Source organism: Esox lucius, chromosome 11 (genome assembly GCF_011004845.1).
Source record: "Esox lucius isolate fEsoLuc1 chromosome 11, fEsoLuc1.pri, whole genome shotgun sequence".
Taxonomy (NCBI): Eukaryota; Metazoa; Chordata; class Actinopteri; order Esociformes; family Esocidae; genus Esox; species Esox lucius.
The window spans coordinates 52,671,978-52,694,168 of NC_047579.1; the positions used below are offsets into that span (position 1 = coordinate 52,671,978).

At 44.0% G+C, this 22,191-nt stretch overlaps 1 protein-coding gene across 7 annotated transcripts in view; it reads left to right on the forward strand.

Moving 5' to 3' along the window:
* The window catches only part of clec16a (C-type lectin domain containing 16A), a 73,672-nt gene that overhangs the window by 9,359 nt on the left and 42,122 nt on the right, over positions 1 to 22,191 (forward strand). For all 7 annotated transcript variants that reach the window (XM_029123855.2, XM_029123856.2, XM_029123852.2 and 4 more), the window contains 4 exons: positions 1,239 to 1,362; positions 3,813 to 3,987; positions 4,124 to 4,174; positions 4,653 to 4,748. In XM_029123855.2, coding sequence (XP_028979688.2) covers positions 1,239 to 1,362; positions 3,813 to 3,987; positions 4,124 to 4,174; positions 4,653 to 4,748 — 446 coding nt within the window. The remainder of the gene's footprint in view (positions 1 to 1,238; positions 1,363 to 3,812; positions 3,988 to 4,123; positions 4,175 to 4,652; positions 4,749 to 22,191) is intronic.

Consider the following 22,191-nt stretch of genomic DNA (forward strand, 5'->3'; position numbering starts at 1 on the left):
TTGCCTTAAAACTTAACTTTCAACTCAACAGAGTAAGCTACATTACATAAGGTATAGTGTATAACAGTTATATAGGTATAATAGTTATTAGGGCAGACTCTGAAATCACTTCTAACAATGTTTCACTCAAAGCAAATGTTGGTATAATTGCTGTCATCTAACTTCATACAGTATATTTTTTTACTAAGTGCTTTTAACGACCGCGATTCCAGCAGCCCAGACCCAAGAAATCAACTTTCAGGGCTATTCACTCAATATGAACAGGAGAGCCTCGTATGGGCGTTGACAAGTGAGGTGAAGTCAGGAGTCATTTCTGTTGGGGCAGTGTGCGGTTCTGTTGGGGCAGTGTGCGGTTCTGTTGGGGCAGTGTGCGGTTCTGTTGGGGCAGTGTGCGGTTCTGTTGAGGCAGTGTGCGGTTCTGCTGCAAGATTTTCATCAGTGAGGCTGCATCTCTGCTTGGACTTGTTGAATTGTAAGATCTGGTGACAGTTTTTGTATTTCACTGAATGCTTGCTCTGGAAGTGCCTCTGCAAATTGTACTCTTTAAAAACTGTGACGTTAGCTTAACATATTAAGCAAGTTGCTTTACCTGCGACATCTGCAAATAAATATTTTCCTGTCAATAGTTTTTTAAATACCCTGCTTTCGTTATCAACTTTTCTTAGGCTCATTTCCAGAGATCGCTACCCATCAATTGCGTATAGTACAAATGATAACTTCCGCGCGTGGATTGTGGTGCTGGTCCCTACGTATCATAGCAACGTAAATACCTTGTTTCAACTTAAAGGTATTTTAAACAGGCAGTATGATACTGCTGTACTTAATACTGGGAGTGCCACAGGACTTTTAATTTGAAAATAAACAAATATGCAACACTAAATAAAGTAACGTAATCTGCGGACCTCGTCAGGTATTTATTATTTTTAAAGTTTTGGATTCATCGCAGGCCGGATGGAATGACTCAACGGGCTGGGTCCGGCCCGGGGGCCTTATCTTGCCCAAGGATTGGCTGAATGTCATGGTTGAACATCCTGTGGAGGGGACTAAATCCTGTAGCTGCCTCAGCTCTGCTTTTTTTTGTTTTTTTTGTTGAATGCCTTACTGTCTCGTTGACATCTTTTTCCTTTTTTTTGCAAGTGAAACCTGTTTTTGTGTGTATGTACGCGGTTCTGTCCCGGCCCCTCCCTCTCTTTTGTCTCTTTGTAACCGTGGTAACAACTCTGACCTTTAACCTCCAGTGGACAACCAACACATGCTGCACTATATCCGGGACAAGACGGCGGTCCCCTACTTCAGCAACCTGGTGTGGTTTATTGGCTCCCACGTCATTGAGCTGGACAAGTGTGTTCAGACGGATGAAGAGTGAGTAGTACAGAAAGACACACACGCACAGTACAGACACGCACAGACACATGCACAGTACAGACACACACAGAGATATAGGGTTGATCTGTACAGATTTGTTTAATTAAACTATGAACCATCAGGTCAGTCGATGTCATTTAACTAGACTACGTTCAGAGTACAGAGTTCTTCCCTGTTGGCAGGGATTTCAGCTTAGTGTTCCTGGGTATTTCTCCCACTCATTCCCATTGTTCTGAAGCTATTGCCGCATTTGTCTGAATGCTTGGGGAACTTCTCCATTCTTTAGGGTCACCAGGGCTCTGAACCAGGTTCTTTTCAGTTATTTGCCTGTATTTCACCCCAGTTATCGTAGCCTCCACCCGTCTCCCTGTCAGTTCTGCTGAGAGCTTGCGGTCTGATGTTGCCTCTACCCTGGCTCGCAGTACGGCTGGCGTTAAACCTCTTAGAGTCTTTCACATGCTGTGTAGCAAACTCCAGGGGTCAGTGCACCTCTTCTGAGGGGTTCTGTCTGGCCACGCTTCCAAGAAACAACATGTTGGTGAGATGCTACATGTTGCCTGTGGAAACCACCTGTTAGTACATCTTAGTGGAATTCCTATCAACAGTTTTCTTTGTCATACAGTCTTGGCCTGGTTGGGTTACCTGGTTAGGTTACCAGATGAGGATAGAAGCAGACTTGTTTTTCAAACATTCAGCCAGGCATCACTCATCATGTCACCAGGTTAAGTGGGAAGGAGCGTCAACCTCATCCTTTCACCACTACTGGAATTTCGTCTTCCAGTTGATCAGTTGCGTTGGTGCCATTATCAAAAGACTATTGGAAGTGACTCTTTCAAAATGACTCTTTGAAGTGCTGAAGTTAATCTGTTACAGTTTATTTCTCTGTTTTCACATTAGGCAAAACTCTAACTGTACATTACCTGTCACGATTGACAGTAAATAATTTCCTTAATTTCTGTCCCATAATCACGTGTGATCAATGAAGACATCTTCTAAAATCATTGATGTGAAAAAAGTTACTTTTATTGCAACAAATGTTTTTGTCTAATCAATTGTAACAAGTGCTATCAGAAATAAATCAAATAAATGTCAGTGTGTTGCACACACTACACTAATTTGCCTCAATTCTGTCTTGGGCATTTGGCCATGATACCTTGTCCACGTCACAGTGAATATCTTCATTTTTCATGGTCACCAGTGATGTCATGACATGGTTCATCCGTGAGCTGTAGGAGAAGGACATGCTCATGGGAGTGGTGGTCATAGACCTTGGGGCAGGTCTGGGGTCAGGAATCAGGGATTGGCCCAAAACCATTCCTGAATCACCTCTCATTGGTGGATCCTAACATTATTATGGTTTCATTGAGGAACTCAGAGAGGTGTGACGCCACAGCCTCGTATGACCCAAGAAGTGGCTTATGTTCTACCATCCCATCTTCAGATATGGCGACACACAGGAATATGTTTCTCCCATGTTGTCCAGGCACATGGACAGTTGCTCATTGGCCAATGATATGGTGCCGAACCTGTCGAGTTTTGGCTCGGAGGAAGCCTGCTTTATCAGCAAAGATGTACTTGTGATGGTTCATAGCAGTTCAGTTTGTAGTTTTGACCCTGTCCAGGGGCTCTGTGATGTAGCCCACTACCTTACTGTCTATCCTGCTCCATGATGAAAGACATTGCTAGTGTTCACATGGTTTACATGGTTACCAGTTGTGGTGCTACTGTGGATGGCAATCATGTCCTGTTTATGACTGTATTGTATAGTACATAGGCAATGCGGTGGCCTTTGTGACTCACACTACCAACAACAAGGTTGTGGGTTTGAATCCCACTGAGGCCATATACAATGCTAAGGCCTTAGGGTGGGTATTCTGTGGTCAATCTGAACATAGTAGGCAAAACAACATAAAATACTTTCAATATATTCACCAAATGGTTGAGTGATGATCAATTAGGGACAATGAGCTTAGTTGTAATGTTAGAAGGTATTGTAACAATTTATATCAAATGCTTGTCCTTTGTATGAACATGTATTTCAATGTGAAACATGTCTTTCTAGATGTTTTTCTGTACACAGTCAATGTCAGATGTACTTTTTCATGATCGGTTTTGTTTTTTGCACTAAGAGTGCTGAAATATTATAACACTTCTGTGAATAGAACCAAAGAGTCTGAAAAAAAACGGCGCCTATTCAGTACATTGTTTTTTATTTGTATTTCAGAATTACTTTATCGAGAAAGAAGCTTAGATGGTGTTGTGTTAATACTGTGATAGGACAGCTGCCTGGTGCTTATTTGAATATGTTCATGTAACTTCATCCACCAGAGGTGTTTGGCATTCTCACTGTCCACCAGGTGGCAGTGTGGTATCGGATGTGTCGGCCTGACTTTAAACGCTAGGATGTAGCATCATGTGATATCCCGTCCTGGTCCCTCTCCACAAAGACATCGTAACAGGGGTAAGCTGAGTGACCTGGTGGCCGAACATCTTGACCACCTCCACTATCTCAACGACATCCTGACTATCAACTGTGAGTTCCTGAATGACGTGCTGACAGAGCATCTCCTCAACCGCCTGTTCCTGCCTCTTTACGTCTTCTCTCTGGTCTGCCCCGAGCAGGTTGGTTCATAGGGGTGGGGTGGGGGGGGGGGTGGGGGGGGGGGGTTGGAAGTCTGGTGTGTGCCTGTGTGTGTGCGCACTGGAGGTCTGGTGTGTGTGTGTATTAATCTTTGTCAATGTTTGTTCTCTGTTTCAGTCTGAAGATAGAAAGATCAACCCACAGGTGTCCCTCAACCTGTTGTCACAGGTAGAACAACCTGCCCAAACACACTGTCCATTTAGATGGAACCATGCAAGGTTGTCCAACATGGTAGAACATCGTGGTAGAACAACCTGCCCAAACACACTGTCCATTTAGATGGAACCATGCAAGGTTGTCCAACATGGTAGAACAACCTGCCCAAACACACTGTCCATTTAGATGGAACCATGCAAGGTTGTCCAACATGGTAGAACAACGTGGTAGAACAACCTGCCCAAACACACTGTCCATTTAGATGGAACCATGCAAGGTTGTCCAACATGGTAGAACAATGTGGTAGAACAACCTGCCCAAACACACTGTCCATTTAGATGGAACCACGCAAGGTTGTCCAACATGGTAGAACAACGTGGTAGAACAACCTGCCCAAACACACTGTCCATTTAGATGGAACCATGCAAGGTTGTCCATTGTGCATGCTGATTTACTGTGCATATCAACAATATATTTTGTGTGTCTGTAGGTTTTTCTAATCATCCACTATCAGCCGCTGGTCAACTCTCTGGCTGACGTCATCTTCAATGGAGACCTTTCTGTGTTTACACACCACAAGAACACGGTGCGTTGAATCTCGTGCGTGCACGCATACACACACACACACACACAGTGGACACCTTTTGAGAACCAACATTTGTTACCATCTAAAATCTGATTTTCTCTAACCCTAACCCCATAGCATGATTCCAAAACCTAATCATAACCTTAACCTGATTTTGCACACACACGTATGAACAGTACATTCTCCCTACAGCTAGGTTGGCTATGACCTCTGACCCAGAACAGTACATTCTCCCTACAGCTAGGTTGGCTATGACCTCTGACCCAGAACAGTACATTCTCCCTTCAACTAAGTTGGCTATGACCTCTGACCCAGAACAGTACATTCTCCCTACAGCTAGGTTGGCTATGACCTCTGACCCAGAACAGTACATTCTCCCTTCAACTAAGTTGGCTATGACCTCTGACCCAGAACAGTACATACCCCTTCAACTAAGTTGGCTATGACCTCTGACCCAGAACAGTACATTCTCCCTACAGCTAGGTTGGCTATGACCTCTGACCCAGAACAGTACATTCTCCCTACAGCTAGGTTGGCTATGACCTCTGACCCAGAAGAGTATGTCAGGTCTGTGTGGTATTAGAAGGTTGCATCTAACTGTCCGATGAGAAACCAGATTTTCCATATCTTACTCTACATCCTAACTAGTATGGTGATTTACTCCACGTCGTAACTAGTATGGTGATTTACTCCACGTCGTAACTAGTATGGTGATTTACTCCACGTCGTAACTAGTATGGTGATTTACTCCACGTCGTAACTAGTATGGTGATTTACTCCACGTCGTAACTAGTATGGTGATTTACTCCACGTCGTAACTAGTATGGTGATTTACTCCACGTCGTAACTAGTATGGTGATTTACTCCACGTCGTAACTAGTATGGTGATTTACTCCACGTCGTAACTAGTATGGTGATTTACTCCACGTCGTAACTAGTATGGTGATTTACTCCACGTCGTAACTAGTATGGTGATTTACTCCACGTCGTAACTAGTATGGTGTTTTACTCCACGTCGTAACTAGTATGGTGTTTTACTCAACGTCGTAACTAGTTTTGTGTTTTACTCAACGTCGTAACTAGTATTGTGTTTTACTCTACCTCATCACTAGTATTGTGTTTTACTCTACCTCATCACTAGTATTGTGTTTTACTCTACCTCATCACTAGTATTGTGTTTTACTCTACCTCATCACTAGTATTGTGTTTTACTCTACATCACAACTAGTATTGTGTTTTACTCTACATCATAACTAGTATTGTGTTTTACTCTACATCATAACTAGTATTGTGTTTTACTCTACAGCATAACTAGTATTGTGTTTTACTCTACAGCATAACTAGTATTGTGTTTTACTCTACAGCATAACTAGTATTGTGTTTTACTCTACCTCATTATTAGTATAGTGTTTTACTGTCACATCATAACTAGTATGGTGTTTTACTGTCAAGTCATAACTAGTATGGTGTTTTACTGTACCTCATTACTAGTGTGGTGTGTTTTACTATACATTGTCACTAGTATAGTGTTTTATTGTCACATAGTAGGCTGCACATTATTTTTTTTATCATAGATCTGTTGCTACTTTAATTAATATACATTCCATCATTAAATGTGATTGTTTTATTTTTTTTAAACTAATGTTTTTCCTGATCTAGAAAAACACTTTGTAAAATAGCAGTTATATTTGGCGATATATAATGCATCCGTTATTCCATGGTGTGCATTTTGAACTTGCAAAATACAGAGACTAAGAAGGAGAAACAGTGGTTAGCAAGAAATAAAATCTTATCACAGAGAATCTTACAGCAGACAGCTTTAACTGAAGTTCCAACAGCATCACCAAAATGATTGGAATGATCAGAGGGAGTAATGCATTAGGATCCCCCAGTAGGACTAATGCAGTAGGATCCACCTGTGGGAGTAATGCAGTAGGATCCACCTGTGGGAGTAATGCAGTAGGATCCACCTGTGGGAGTAATGCAGTAGGATCCACCTGTGGGAGTAATGCAGTAGGATCCACCTGTGGGAGTAATGCATTAGGATCCCCCAGTAGGAGTAATGCAGTAGGATCCACGTGTGGGAGTAATGCAGTAGGATCCACCTGTGGGAGTAATGCAGTAGGATCCACCTGTGGGAGTAATGCAGTAGGATCCACCTGTGGGAGTAATGCATTAGGATCCCCCAGTAGGAGTAATGCATTAGGATCCACCTGTGGGAGTAATGCAGTAGGATCCACCTGTGGGAGTAATGCAGTAGGATCCACCTGTGGGAGTAATGCAGTAGGATCCACCTGTGGGAGTAATGCAGTAGAATCCACCTGTGGTAGTAATGCAGTAGAATCCACCTGTGGTAGTAATGCAGTAGGATCCACCTGTGGGAGTAATGCAGTAGGATCCACCTGTGGGAGTAATGCAGTAGGATCCACCTGTGGGAGTAATGCAGTAGGATCCACCTGTGGGAGTAATGCAGTAGGATCCACCTGTGGGAGTAATGCAGTAGGATCCACCTGTGGGAGTAATGCAGTAGGAGTAATGCAGTAGGAGTAATGCAGTAGGATCCACGTGTGGGAGTAATGCAGTAGGATCCACGTGTGGGAGTAATGCAGTAGGATCCACGTGTGGGAGTAATGCAGTAGGATCCACCTGTGGGAGTAATGCAGTAGGATCCACCTGTGGGAGTAATGCAGTAGGATCCACCTGTGGTAGTAATGCAGTAGGATCCACCTGTGGGAGTAATGCAGTAGGATCCACCTGTGGTAGTAATGCAGTAGGATCCACCTGTGGTAGTAATGCAGTAGGATCCACCTGTGGGAGTAATGCAGTAGGATCCACCTGTGGGAGTAATGCAGTAGGATCCACCTGTGGGAGTAATGCAGTAGGATCCACCTGTGGGAGTAATGCAGTAGGATCCACCTGTGGGAGTAATGCAGTAGGAGTAATGCAGTAGGAGTAATGCAGTAGGAGTAATGCAGTAGGATCCACGTGTGGGAGTAATGCAGTAGGATCCACCTGTGGGAGTAATGCAGTAGGATCCACCTGTGGGAGTAATGCAGTAGAATCCACCTGTGGTAGTAATGCAGTAGGATCCACCTGTGGGAGTAATGCAGTAGGATCCACCTGTGGGAGTAATGCAGTAGGATCCACCTGTGGTAGTAATGCAGTAGGATCCACCTGTGGGAGTAATGCAGTAGGATCCATTAGTATGAGTAATGCTTAGAAGTGTTATTACAGTAATAGAATGAATATCAAATATATTTCTTGTTAATTCTTACCTCACTGAATCTAATTAACCTAGTCCAAGCGGCCTCATTTTACATCTACAGATTCTGCGTCACGTAATAATTGCGTCACGTAATAGCCTAATGATAATGAGCGCAGCTTCTACCAGGTGTCGTAGTACACATACTGGAGAGAGAGACCTTCTTGTGTAATTGCTCTCCTTCTTTCTCACACCCATGTAAAATTACCACTGTCACATTTATAAACCTAAATTAGGAATGCAACCAAGCTCAGAACCAATGTGCCTACAGGGCCATACGCGAACAGCAATGAGCTCAACACCACTGAAGGCCACAACGAAGTGGAAAGACAACTTTTTAGGGATACAGATCCATTAATGGATAAGCATGGACACACTGACACTCATCACCATCTATATCAATCGATCCAGAACAAAAATATGACCAATGCATGGACCAGCACCACAAAGGCAGGATGATAAAATATGCTTTCACTCACCAAGGCTGAGGGCTCACTTGAAGAGAAAGGTGGCATGGCGGTTCTTCCTCTGGGCAAACCTTTCGATTACTTTGGGAATGAAGTCATGTAGCTGCTGAATCAGCTGGCTTTCGATGGACAACATGACCAATGAGTCGCGGCTGTCCCATGGTATTGCGAGTGGTTTTTACCCTCTTCAAGGTGGAAAAGTTCCTCTCTGACTCAGATGACGTCATAGGTGACGGTCTCAGCAAAAGCCTCCTCTAGGATGTTCCCATGGATGGATCTTAACAGAGACAGGGCCGTCTTACCAGTGTGAAGCTCAGTGTGGCGGTACAGAGTGGTCAGCTCAACTTTTACTCGTTTCCTAGAGGCCATAGTTTCACTGCACAGTCAAGCTCAGATGTAGGGAATGACAGGACAAATTGTGGGAAGAGCGAGCTGTCAACCAGCTTGGCAGCAATCAGGTGGTCACTTTGTGAAAACCTCTGCTCCACCTGGGAGATGACTGTGTCGCATGCCTCCTTCATCAACGGCGCTGTGTTGGTTACTAATCGGCCTGGCTTGTCTGTTCCATCGTGAACGGTGTCAGCCCATTCATCAGTTTGTTTCCGCATATTCTGGACATTCTCCTTGAAACAGGTGAGCGCACTGCTAATCCCAGATGCGTCGATGCTGAGTGATTTTGGTGATTAATCCAGAGTGTTGTATAAAACAATCTTCTGGCATAAGTAAGAAAAATAAATTCCAGCAGCTGCAGAAAGGCTCGGTCCCTGATTTTTTTTTTTGACAGGCCATATGCCTCACTTATGGTGGCCTCATCCAATAGTTTGTGTGTGTGTGTGTCCGTCCTCCATACACAGGAGCAGCGCAGCACGGTTTTCCCAAACTGCATTGACAGTTCTACTTTTACAGTTCCATCATACAGCGGGTGGCCTTGGAATGCGTCTCTGTGTTGCCTCAGCAAGTGCCTCAACACGTTTTGGAGCGCCAGAGAAAAAGGTGACAAAAGCAGTTAAATCTGCAAAAAACACCTCCAGGATGCTCATCCTTGCTAAACAAAGTTGCTGAAGGTCAGGTTCAGCTGGTGAGCATAGCAGTGACCAAACTCTTTCATTAGCGTCTGTACCCCTCAGACGTTTCCACTTATTACAGCCACACCATCATAAGTCTGAGCGATCAGCTTTTCTCCCAGCTTCAGTGGTTCCAGCATACCATTGATGCTATTAAAGAGGCCAAGTCCAGTTTTATCTTTGACTTCCACAAACTCCAAAAACCTCTCTGTCACTGTGTTGTCAGGCAACATCAATCGCAACACAACCACCATTTGTGATTTACAGGAGACATCAGTTGTCTCATCTGCCTGTTTGGCAACAAATTATGTCTCGTCCACTTGCTTGGCTATCTCCTCCCTGTACACTTCATACAGTCTAACAGTTCATTTTGTACAGTGCTAGATGTCCCTTTGATGATGGGCTGAGTGTCATAGCGCTTCTGATGTCTTGAATCGCCCTCACACAGTCTCAAAAATGCATCTGAATATTCCAGGATTCAGGGAGTCCACCGACTCGTCGTGCCCCCGCAGTGCGGTTTCACATTTTCCACACAGTTTAATACGTTATGATCCGACTGAGAACGTACCTGTTTTCTTCCACCTGTTTGTTATGCTGTTCAATGGAGCGCCTGTATGCACTGTCAACTTGGGCTGTGACATTTACCCTTCCAAGTCAGCCCAATTTCACTGTCCAGATGACTCCCGCTGCTCTCATGTTTTGCAATCTTCTCAAAGATGTTTCAAATCTTTGTAACCCGTCCTCGACCAAGTACCATCTCCACCAATATAGTTGACATGGAAAACAGAAGAGTGCCTTCTTTTGTATGCTAACAGTTTCTTTTTCAAAAACCACTCCACATTAAACTTGTGGTTTCTTTTACCAGCAGTTTGAGTGATGACAGTATCCTGTGGTTGATGGGCACCAAGTCGCGTTACTTCAAGTTTCTTCTCCAAATTAAGGGTTTCAAACTGGTGCTCGAGTATGAAATCCACTTCATTCATTTTCTCAAGTTATCTGGCATTTGTGAAGTTAACAAGCTAGCTAAGACAATCTACCCTCCTCGCTCTTCTTGCAGACTAATGTAGGCGCCAGACAGGCAGCCAATCAGGTCTGAAATATGAAATGACGCTGTAGTGGGGCTACCGGCTGTCAGCCCCACTTGGCATCAAATTTGTGTGATCTACAGTGATCGCACAAACATTCTGAGCATGCATTTTAATATTTTCACATGTACAAAGTACATTGCATTGTGAGAGAAGGGCTGGCCCCACATTCATGCTTAGCCTATGGCCTACTACTGCAAACTCGAATCAGCAGAACGCAGTCTGAAGCAGCAAGGCAGGGCCCAATGAACATGAAGTAAAATCCTAACACAAATTATATGCAATATTCATAGATAATCATTTATAGGAAGTAATCTTCGAGAAATAAAAATAACAATGTTGTTGCAATTCTTTCTGTTGACAACAGGTGGGGCTGTGCCCCACCTGCCCCTAATGACCAGTCGCCCCCGTGTGTATATATATATATAACCTACCCACACAACATCATGTTCTGCTAGTGCAGTATAACCTACCCACAGAATGCCATGTTCTGCTAACAGGATGTTCTGTATCATTAAAATAGATATGTTCTGGTAAATCATGTGATAGTGTGTGTGTGTGTGTGTGTGTGTGTGTGTGTGTGTGTGTGTGTGTGTGTGTGTGTGTGTGTGTGTGTGTGTGTGTGTGTGTGTGTGTGTGTGTGTGTGTGTGTGTGTGTGTGTGTGTGTGTGTGTGTGTGTGTGTGTGTGTGTGTGTGTGTGTGTGTGTGTGTGCGCGAGGTCTGACCTCCATTTGCTTCTCAGAACCTCCTTTTGTCTAAGTGTGAGTGGTTTACCAGAACTGAATACCAGTTGCTGAATACACACACACACTTCTGCAAAGATCTCAATAACCATTGTCCAAAAACAGAACTCATGGTTGCTAGTAAATGTTGTGTGGTCTGTCACTCTCAAACATTACCAGAACCGTGGTGGGTTATCACACACCCCGTGGGGGGGCGAGGACTCTGTGTGTCTGTTACCACACACACCTTTGTCCCATTGGTTTTACTAAGACTGTCATAAATACCCACAATACAGTTCTTCTGTCATCAACTGCTCAGTAGCCTTTTTGCGTGGGGCGGAGTTTATAGTAATCACTTGCGCGTGTGTGTGCACGTGCTGTGCATCTGATTTGTAATCTCTCTTTTGTAGTGAATGTACATCTCAAGTCAAAGTCTTGAATCTCAGATTAATCTATTTCACCCCAGAGCGTCTGGTTGGTATTAAATCAAAGTATGTTTGTCACGTCTTTGTCTGGTTAATCTATTTAAATGGAATAGAATGAAATAGGAAGTGATAGCTCCTTCTCCATAACAATTATTAAATAAAGAAGTGTACAGTATCTGAATGACAGTAACTTGGTTATTATTCAGGCAGTATTATTCAGGCAGTAACCGTTACTATAGGAAGTGATCGCTCCTTCTCTATGCAGGGGTCAGGGTCATTAACTGTCAGTTACTATTATACAGATACATGTCTGGGCCTTCCTCTGACACTGTCTGGCGTAGATGTTCTAGATGACTGGGCCTTCCTCTGACACTGTCTGGCGTAGATGTTCTAGATGACTGGGCCTTCCTCTGACACTGTCTGGCGTAGATGTTCTAGATGACTGGGCCTTCCTCTGACACTGTCTGGCGTAGATGTTCTGGATGTCTGGGCCTTCCTCTGACACTGTCTGGCGTAGATGTTCTGGATGTCTGGGCCTTCCTCTGACACTGTCTGGCGTAGATGTTCTAGATGACTGGGCCTTCCTCTGACACTGTCTGGCGTAGATGTTCTAGATGACTGGGCCTTCCTCTGACACTGTCTGGCGTAGATGTTCTAGATGACTGGGCCTTCCTCTGACACTGTCTGGCGTAGATGTTCTAGATGACTGGGCCTTCCTCTGACACTGTCTGGCGTAGATGTTCTAGATGACTGGGCCTTCCTCTGACACTGTCTGGCGTAGATGTTCTGGATGACTGGGCCTTCCTCTGACACTGTCTGGCGTAGATGTTCTGGATGACTGGGCCTTCCTCTGACACTGTCTGGCGTAGATGTTCTGGATGACTGGGCCTTCCTCTGACACTGTCTGGCATAGATGTTCTGGATGACTGGGCCTTCCTCTGACACTGTCTGGCGTAGATGTTCTAGATGACTGGGCCTTCCTCTGACTTTTTTTGGTGCAGAGGTTGTAGAATACGGGCCGTCCTGTGACACTGTCTGGCATATAGGTTTTACCCTTTGAAGTACCTTGAGATTCGGGCAGGGAATTTGCCAAACCAAGCGGTGATGCAGCCAGTCAAGGTGGCCTCAGTGATGCAGCTGCACAAATCTGTCCCGCCTCCTGATGTTGTTTGTGTGTATGGGTGCGTTCCCTCTCCCATACACACTGACAGCAGTGTCAGTCCATATGCCCAGGTGTTACAGCAGTGTCAGTCCATATGCCCAGGTGTTACAGCAGTGTCAGTCCATATGCCCAGGTGTTACAGCAGTGTCAGTCCATATGCCCAGGTGTTACAGCAGTGTCAGTCCATATGCCCAGGTGTTACAGCAGTGTCAGTCCATATGCCCAGGTGTTACAGCAGTGTCAGTCCATATGCCCAGGTGTTACAGCAGTGTCAGTCCATATGCCCAGGTGTTACAGCAGTGTCAGTCCATATGCCCAGGTGTTACAGCAGTGTCAGTCCATATGCCCAGGTGTTACAGCAGTGTCAGTCCATATGCCCAGGTGTTACAGCAGTGTCAGTCCATTTACCCAGATGTTACAGCAGTGTCACTCAGTGTCAGTGGTACCATCCATACTTTATCAGGAGGCCTGCTGAGGTCAAAGGGAGGCTTCCACATTCGTACAACTAATGTGTGGATGAGGAAGTGTTATGAGTTGGTAATGTTGAGGTATGTTGTGTGAATGAGGTAATGTTGTGTTAGTGTTCACTGTCTTCTGAGAAGAGCTTTTATTTATGGGTGCTGATTGTTGCTTACTGGCACCCACACACAGAAGTTGTTAGGCTGGCTTTGCTTACAGTAACACCATGATGAAGATGGCAACTTCTAAAATAAGACTGGTAACTGTTATTGTGTTGCTTATAACTGCATATTAAAGTGTCACTGTGTTGCTTATAACAGCATATTAATGAATGTCACTGTGTTGCTTTAAACAGCATATTAATGAATGTCACTGTGTTGCTTATAACAGCATATTAATGAATGTCACTGTGTTGCTTATAACAGCATATTAATGTATGTCACTGTGTTGCTTATAAAAGCGTATTGATCTACTCACACTCGGCTGTTGTCTAGCTCATAGTTATCATTGTTACTCTAGTTTCGTTAGTTTGTCGTTTCTGTAGTTGCCATGTTAACAGTTCTGGATAGAGGGATTTCTGTAGTTGTCATGGTCCTAATGTTCTGGGTAGAGGGGTTTATGTAGTTGTCGTTGTCATGGTCATAGTGTTCTGGGTAGAAGGGTTTATGTAGTTGCCATGGTCATAGTGTTCTGGGTAGAAGGGTTTATGTAGTTGTCATGGTCATAGTGTTCTGGGTAGAAGGGTTTATGTAGTTGTCATGGTCATAGTGTTCTGGGTAGAGGGGTTTATGTAGTTGTCGTTGTCATGGTCATAGTGTTCTGGATAGAAGGGTTTATGTAGTTGCCATGGTCATAGTGTTCTGGGTAGAGGGGTTTATGTAGTTGTCATGGTCATAGTGTTCTGGGTAGAGGGGTTTATGTAGTTGTCATGATCCTAGTGTTCTGGGTAGAGGGGTTTATGTAGTTGCCATGGTCATAGTGTTCTGGGTAGAGGGGTTTATGTAGTTGCCATGGTCATAGTGTTCTGGGTAAAAGGGTTTATGTAGTTGTCATGGTCATAGTGTTCTGGGTAGAAGGGTTTATGTAGTTGTCATGGTCATAGTGTTCTGGGTAGAAGGGTTTATGTAGTTGTCATGGTCATAGTGTTCTGGGTAGAAGGGTTTATGTAGTTGTCATGGTCATAGTGTTCTGGGTAGAAGGGTTTATGTAGTTGTCGTTGTCATGGTCATAGTGTTCTGGGTAGAAGGGTTTATGTAGTTGCCATGGTCATAGTGTTCTGGGTAGAGGGGTTTATGTAGTTGTCATGGTCATAGTGTTCTGGGTAGAGGGGTTTATGTAGTTGTCATGGTCATAGTGTTCTGGGTAGAAGGGTTTATGTAGTTGTCATGGTCATAGTGTTCTGGGTAGAAGGGTTTATGTAGTTGTCGTTGTCATGGTCATAGTGTTCTGGGTAGAAGGGTTTATGTAGTTGCCATGGTCATAGTGTTCTGGGTAGAGGGGTTTATGTAGTTGCCATGGTCATAGTGTTCTGGGTAGAGGGGTTTATGTAGTTGTCATGGTCATAGTGTTCTGGGTAGAGGGGTTTATGTAGTTGTCATGGTCATAGTGTTCTGGGTAGAGGGGTTTATGTAGTTGTCATGATCCTAGTGTTCTGGGTAGAGGGGTTTATGTAGTTGCCATGGTCATAGTGTTCTGGGTAGAGGGGTTTATGTAGTTGCCATGGTCATAGTGTTCTGGGTAAAAGGGTTTATGTAGTTGTCATGGTCATAGTGTTCTGGGTAGAAGGGTTTATGTAGTTGTCATGGTCATAGTGTTCTGGGTAGAAGGGTTTATGTAGTTGTCATGGTCATAGTGTTCTGGGTAGAAGGGTTTATGTAGTTGTCATGGTCATAGTGTTCTGGGTAGAAGAGTTTATGTAGTTGTCATGGTCATAGTGTTCTGGGTAGAAGGGTTTATGTAGTTGCCATGGTCATAGTGTTCTGGGTAGAGGGGTTTATGTAGTTGTCATGGTCATAGTGTTCTGGGTAGAGGGGTTTATGTAGTTGTCATGGTCATAGTGTTCTGGGTAGAAGGGTTTATGTAGTTGTCATGGTCATAGTGTTCTGGGTAGAAGGGTTTATGTAGTTGTCGTTGTCATGGTCATAGTGTTCTGGGTAGAAGGGTTTATGTAGTTGCCATGGTCATAGTGTTCTGGGTAGAGGGGTTTATGTAGTTGCCATGGTCATAGTGTTCTGGGTAAAAGGGTTTATGTAGTTGCCATGGTCATAGTGTTCTGGGTAGAAGGGTTTATGTAGTTGTCATGGTCATAGTGTTCTGGGTAGAAGGGTTTATGTAGTTGTCATGGTCATAGTGTTCTGGGTAGAAGGGTTTATGTAATTGTCATGGTCATAGTGTTCTGGGTAGAAGGGTTTATGTAGTTGTCGTTGTCATGGTCATAGTGTTCTGGGTAGAAGGGTTTATGTAGTTGCCATGGTCATAGTGTTCTGGGTAGAGGGGTTTATGTAGTTGTCATGGTCATAGTGTTCTGGGTAAAAGGGTTTATGTAGTTGTCATGGTCATAGTGTTCTGGGTAGAAGAGTTTATGTAGTTGTCATGGTCATAGTGTTCTGGGTAGAAGGGTTTATGTAGTTGCCATGGTCATAGTGTTCTGGGTAGAGGGGTTTATGTAGTTGTCATGGTCATAGTGTTCTGGGTAGAGGGGTTTATGTAGTTGTCATGGTCATAGTGTTCTGGGTAGAAGGGTTTATGTAGTTGCCATGGTCATAGTGTTCTGGGTAGAGGGGTTTATGTAGTTGTCATGGTCATAGTGTTCTGGGTAGAGGGGTTTATGTAGTTGCCATGGTCATAGTGTTCTGGGTAGAGGGGTTTATGTAGTTGCCATGGTCATAGTGTTCTGGGTAGAGGGGTTTATGTAGTTGTCATGGTCATAGTGTTCTGGGTAGAGGGGTTTATGTAGTTGTCATGGTCATAGTGTTCTGGGTAGAAGGGTTTATGTAGTTGTCATGGTCCTAGTGTTTTGGGTAGAGGGGTTTATGTAGTTGTCATGGTCATAGTGTTCTGGGTAAAAGGGTTTATGTAGTTGTCATGGTCATAGTGTTCTGGGTAGAAGGGTTTATGTAGTTGTCATGGTCATAGTGTTCTGGGTAGAAGGGTTTATGTAGTTGCCATGGTCATAGTGTTCTGGGTAGAAGGGTTTATGTAGTTGTCATGGTCATAGTGTTCTGGGTAGAGGGGTTTATGTAGTTGTCATGGTCATAGTGTTCTGGGTAGAGGGGTTTATGTAGTTGTCATGGTCATAGTGTTCTGGGTAGAAGGGTTTATGTAGTTGTCATGGTCCTAGTGTTTTGGGTAGAGGGGTTTATGTAGTTGTCATGGTCATAGTGTTCTGGGTAAAAGGGTTTATGTAGTTGTCATGGTCATAGTGTTCTGGGTAGAAGGGTTTATGTAGTTGTCATGGTCATAGTGTTCTGGGTAGAAGGGTTTATGTAGTTGCCATGGTCATAGTGTTCTGGGTAGAAGGGTTTATGTAGTTGTCATGGTCATAGTGTTCTGGGTAGAGGGGTTTATGTAGTTGTCATGGTCATAGTGTTCTGGGTAGAAGGGTTTATGTAGTTGTCGTTGTCATGGTCATAGTGTTCTGGGTAGAAGGGTTTATGTAGTTGCCATGGTCATAGTGTTCTGGGTAGAAGGGTTTATGTAGTTGTCATGGTCATAGTGTTCTGGGTAAAAGGGTTTATGTAGTTGTCATGGTCATAGTGTTCTGGGTAGAAGGGTTTATGTAGTTGTCATGGTCATAGTGTTCTGGGTAGAGGGGTTTATGTAGTTGCCATGGTCCTAGTGTTCTGGGTAGAGGGGTTTATGTAGTTGTCATGGTCATAGTGTTCTGGGTAGAAGGGGTTTATGTAGTTGTCATGGTCATAGTGTTCTGGGTAGAAGGGGTTTATGTAGTTGTCATGGTCATAGTGTTCTGGGTAGAAGGGTTTATGTAGTTGCCATGGTCATAGTGTTCTGGGTAGAGGGGTTTATGTAGTTGCCATGGTCATAGTGTTCTGGGTAGAGGGGTTTATGTAGTTGTCATGGTCATAGTGTTCTGGGTAGAAGGGGTTTATGTAGTTGCCATGGTCATAGTGTTCTGGGTAGAAGGGTTTATGTAGTTGTCATGGTCATAGTGTTCTGGGTAGAGGGGTTTATGTAGTTGCCATGGTCATAGTGTTCTGGGTAGAGGGGTTTATGTAGTTGTCATGGTTATAGTGTTCTGGGTAGAGGGGTTTATGTAGTTGTCATGGTCATAGTGTTCTGGGTAGAGGGGTTTATGTAGTTGTCATGGTCATAGTGTTCTGGGTAGAAGGGTTTATGTAGTTGTCATGGTCCTAGTGTTCTGGGTAGAGGGGTTTATGTAGTTGCCATGGTCATAGTGTTCTGGGTAGAAGGGTTTATGTAGTTGCCATGGTCATAGTGTTCTGGGTAGAGGGGTTTATGTAGTTGCCATGGTCATAGTGTTCTGGGTAGAGGGGTTTATGTAGTTGTCATGGTCATAGTGTTCTGGCTAGAGGGGTTTATGTAGTTGCCATGGTCATAGTGTTCTGGGTAGAGGGGTTTATGTAGTTGCCATGGTCATAGTGTTCTGGGTAGAGGGGTTTATGTAGTTGTCATGGTCATAGTGTTCTGGGTAGAGGGGTTTATGTAGTTGTCATGGTCATAGTGTTCTGGGTAGAAGGGTTTATGTAGTTGTCATGGTCCTAGTGTTCTGGGTAGAGGGGTTTATGTAGTTGTCATGGTCATAGTGTTCTGGGTAAAAGGGTTTATGTAGTTGTCATGGTCCTAGTGTTCTGGGTAGAGGGGTTTATGTAGTTGCCATGGTCATAGTGTTCTGGGTAAAAGGGTTTATGTAGTTGTCATGGTCATAGTGTTCTGGGTAGAGGGGTTTATGTAGTTGCCATGGTCATAGTGTTCTGGGTAGAGGGGTTTATGTAGTTGCCATGGTCATAGTGTTCTGGGTAGAAGGGTTTATGTAGTTGTCATGGTCATAGTGTTCTGGGTAGAGGGGTTTATGTAGTTGCCATGGTCATAGTGTTCTGGGTAGAGGGGTTTATGTAGTTGCCATGGTCATAGTGTTCTGGGTAGAGGGGTTTATGTAGTTGCCATGGTCATAGTGTTCTGGGTAGAGGGGTTTATGTAGTTGCCATGGTCATAGTGTTCTGGGTAGAGGGGTTTATGTAGTTGCCATGGTCATAGTGTTCTGGGTAGAGGGGTTTATGTAGTTGCCATGGTCATAGTGTTCTGGGTAAAAGGGTTTATGTAGTTGCCATGGTCATAGTGTTCTGGGTAGAAGGGTTTATGTAGTTGTCATGGTCATAGTGTTCTGGGTAGAGGGGTTTATGTAGTTGTCATGGTCATAGTGTTCTGGGTAGAAGGGTTTATGTAGTTGTCGTTGTCATGGTCATAGTGTTCTGGGTAGAAGGGTTTATGTAGTTGCCATGGTCATAGTGTTCTGGGTAGAGGGGTTTATGTAGTTGTCATGGTCATAGTGTTCTGGGTAAAAGGGTTTATGTAGTTGTCATGGTCATAGTGTTCTGGGTAGAAGGGTTTATGTAGTTGTCATGGTCCTAGTGTTCTGGGTAGAGGGGTTTATGTAGTTGCCATGGTCATAGTGTTCTGGGTAGAAGGGTTTATGTAGTTGCCATGGTCATAGTGTTCTGGGTAGAGGGGTTTATGTAGTTGCCATGGTCATAGTGTTCTGGGTAGAGGGGTTTATGTAGTTGTCATGGTCATAGTGTTCTGGGTAGAGGGGTTTATGTAGTTGCCATGGTCATAGTGTTCTGGGTAGAGGGGTTTATGTAGTTGCCATGGTCATAGTGTTCTGGGTAGAGGGGTTTATGTAGTTGTCATGGTCATAGTGTTCTGGGTAGAGGGGTTTATGTAGTTGTCATGGTCATAGTGTTCTGGGTAGAAGGGTTTATGTAGTTGTCATGGTCCTAGTGTTCTGGGTAGAGGGGTTTATGTAGTTGTCATGGTCATAGTGTTCTGGGTAAAAGGGTTTATGTAGTTGTCATGGTCCTAGTGTTCTGGGTAGAGGGGTTTATGTAGTTGCCATGGTCATAGTGTTCTGGGTAAAAGGGTTTATGTAGTTGTCATGGTCATAGTGTTCTGGGTAGAGGGGTTTATGTAGTTGCCATGGTCATAGTGTTCTGGGTAGAGGGGTTTATGTAGTTGCCATGGTCATAGTGTTCTGGGTAGAAGGGTTTATGTAGTTGTCATGGTCATAGTGTTCTGGGTAGAGGGGTTTATGTAGTTGCCATGGTCATAGTGTTCTGGGTAGAGGGGTTTATGTAGTTGCCATGGTCATAGTGTTCTGGGTAGAGGGGTTTATGTAGTTGCCATGGTCATAGTGTTCTGGGTAGAGGGGTTTATGTAGTTGCCATGGTCATAGTGTTCTGGGTAGAGGGGTTTATGTAGTTGCCATGGTCATAGTGTTCTGGGTAGAGGGGTTTATGTAGTTGCCATGGTCATAGTGTTCTGGGTAAAAGGGTTTATGTAGTTGCCATGGTCATAGTGTTCTGGGTAGAAGGGTTTATGTAGTTGTCATGGTCATAGTGTTCTGGGTAGAGGGGTTTATGTAGTTGTCATGGTCATAGTGTTCTGGGTAGAAGGGTTTATGTAGTTGTCGTTGTCATGGTCATAGTGTTCTGGGTAGAAGGGTTTATGTAGTTGCCATGGTCATAGTGTTCTGGGTAGAGGGGTTTATGTAGTTGTCATGGTCATAGTGTTCTGGGTAAAAGGGTTTATGTAGTTGTCATGGTCATAGTGTTCTGGGTAGAAGGGTTTATGTAGTTGTCATGGTCATAGTGTTCTGGGTAGAGGGGTTTATGTAGTTGCCATGGTCATAGTGTTCTGGGTAAAAGGGTTTATGTAGTTGTCATGGTCATAGTGTTCTGGGTAGAAGGGTTTATGTAGTTGTCATGGTCATAGTGTTCTGGGTAGAGGGGTTTATGTAGTTGTCATGGTCATAGTGTTCTGGGTAGAAGGGTTTATGTAGTTGTCGTTGTCATGGTCATAGTGTTCTGGGTAGAAGGGTTTATGTAGTTGCCATGGTCATAGTGTTCTGGGTAGAGGGGTTTATGTAGTTGTCATGGTCATAGTGTTCTGGGTAAAAGGGTTTATGTAGTTGTCATGGTCATAGTGTTCTGGGTAGAGGGGTTTATGTAGTTGCCATGGTCCTAGTGTTCTGGGTAGAGGGGTTTATGTAGTTGTCATGGTCATAGTGTTCTGGGTAGAAGGGGTTTATGTAGTTGCCATGGTCATAGTGTTCTGGGTAGAAGGGTTTATGTAGTTGCCATGGTCATAGTGTTCTGGGTAGAGGGGTTTATGTAGTTGCCATGGTCATAGTGTTCTGGGTAGAGGGGTTTATGTAGTTGTCATGGTCATAGTGTTCTGGGTAGAAGGGGTTTATGTAGTTGCCATGGTCATAGTGTTCTGGGTAGAAGGGTTTATGTAGTTGTCATGGTCATAGTGTTCTGGGTAGAGGGGTTTATGTAGTTGCCATGGTCATAGTGTTCTGGGTAGAGGGGTTTATGTAGTTGTCATGGTTATAGTGTTCTGGGTAGAGGGGTTTATGTAGTTGTCATGGTCATAGTGTTCTGGGTAGAGGGGTTTATGTAGTTGTCATGGTCATAGTGTTCTGGGTAGAAGGGTTTATGTAGTTGTCATGGTCCTAGTGTTCTGGGTAGAGGGGTTTATGTAGTTGCCATGGTCATAGTGTTCTGGGTAGAAGGGTTTATGTAGTTGTCATGGTCATAGTGTTCTGGGTAGAGGAGTTTATGTAGTTGCCATGGTCATAGTGTTCTGGGTAGAGGGGTTTATGTAGTTGTCATGGTCATAGTGTTCTGGGTAGAGGGGTTTATGTAGTTGCCATGGTCATAGTGTTCTGGGTAGAGGGGTTTATGTAGTTGCCATGGTCATAGTGTTCTGGGTAGAGGGGTTTATGTAGTTGTCATGGTCATAGTGTTCTGGGTAGAGGGGTTTATGTAGTTGTCATGGTCATAGTGTTCTGGGTAGAAGGGTTTATGTAGTTGTCATGGTCCTAGTGTTCTGGGTAGAGGGGTTTATGTAGTTGTCATGGTCATAGTGTTCTGGGTAAAAGGGTTTATGTAGTTGTCATGGTCCTAGTGTTCTGGGTAGAGGGGTTTATGTAGTTGTCATGGTCATGGTGTTCTGGGTAAAAGGGTTTATGTAGTTGTCATGGTCATAGTGTTCTGGGTAGAGGGGTTTATGTAGTTGTCATGGTCATAGTGTTCTGGGTAAAAGGGTTTATGTAGTTGTCATGGTCATAGTGTTCTGGGTAGAAGGGTTTATGTAGTTGTCATGGTCATAGTGTTCTGGGTAGAAGGGTTTATGTAGTTGTCATGGTCATAGTGTTCTGGGTAGAAGGGTTTATGTAGTTGTCATGGTCATAGTGTTCTGGGTAGAGGGGTTTATGTAGTTGCCATGGTCATAGTGTTCTGGGTAGAGGGGTTTATGTAGTTGCCATGGTCATAGTGTTCTGGGTAGAGGGGTTTATCTAGTTGCCATGGTCATAGTGTTCTGGGTAGAGGGGTTTATGTAGTTGCCATGGTCATAGTGTTCTGGGTAGAGGGGTTTATGTAGTTGCCATGGTCATAGTGTTCTGGGTCAAGGTTTTTCTTTTCTTCTTTTTTAGTTTAGAGGTAGCTGTGTGGCCAAGTGTTTGGGAGTGTCGTGTAATAAAATGTTGCTATTTCTAGTGAAAACCCCTGTCGTTCTGTCATGATCAAGCAGTAG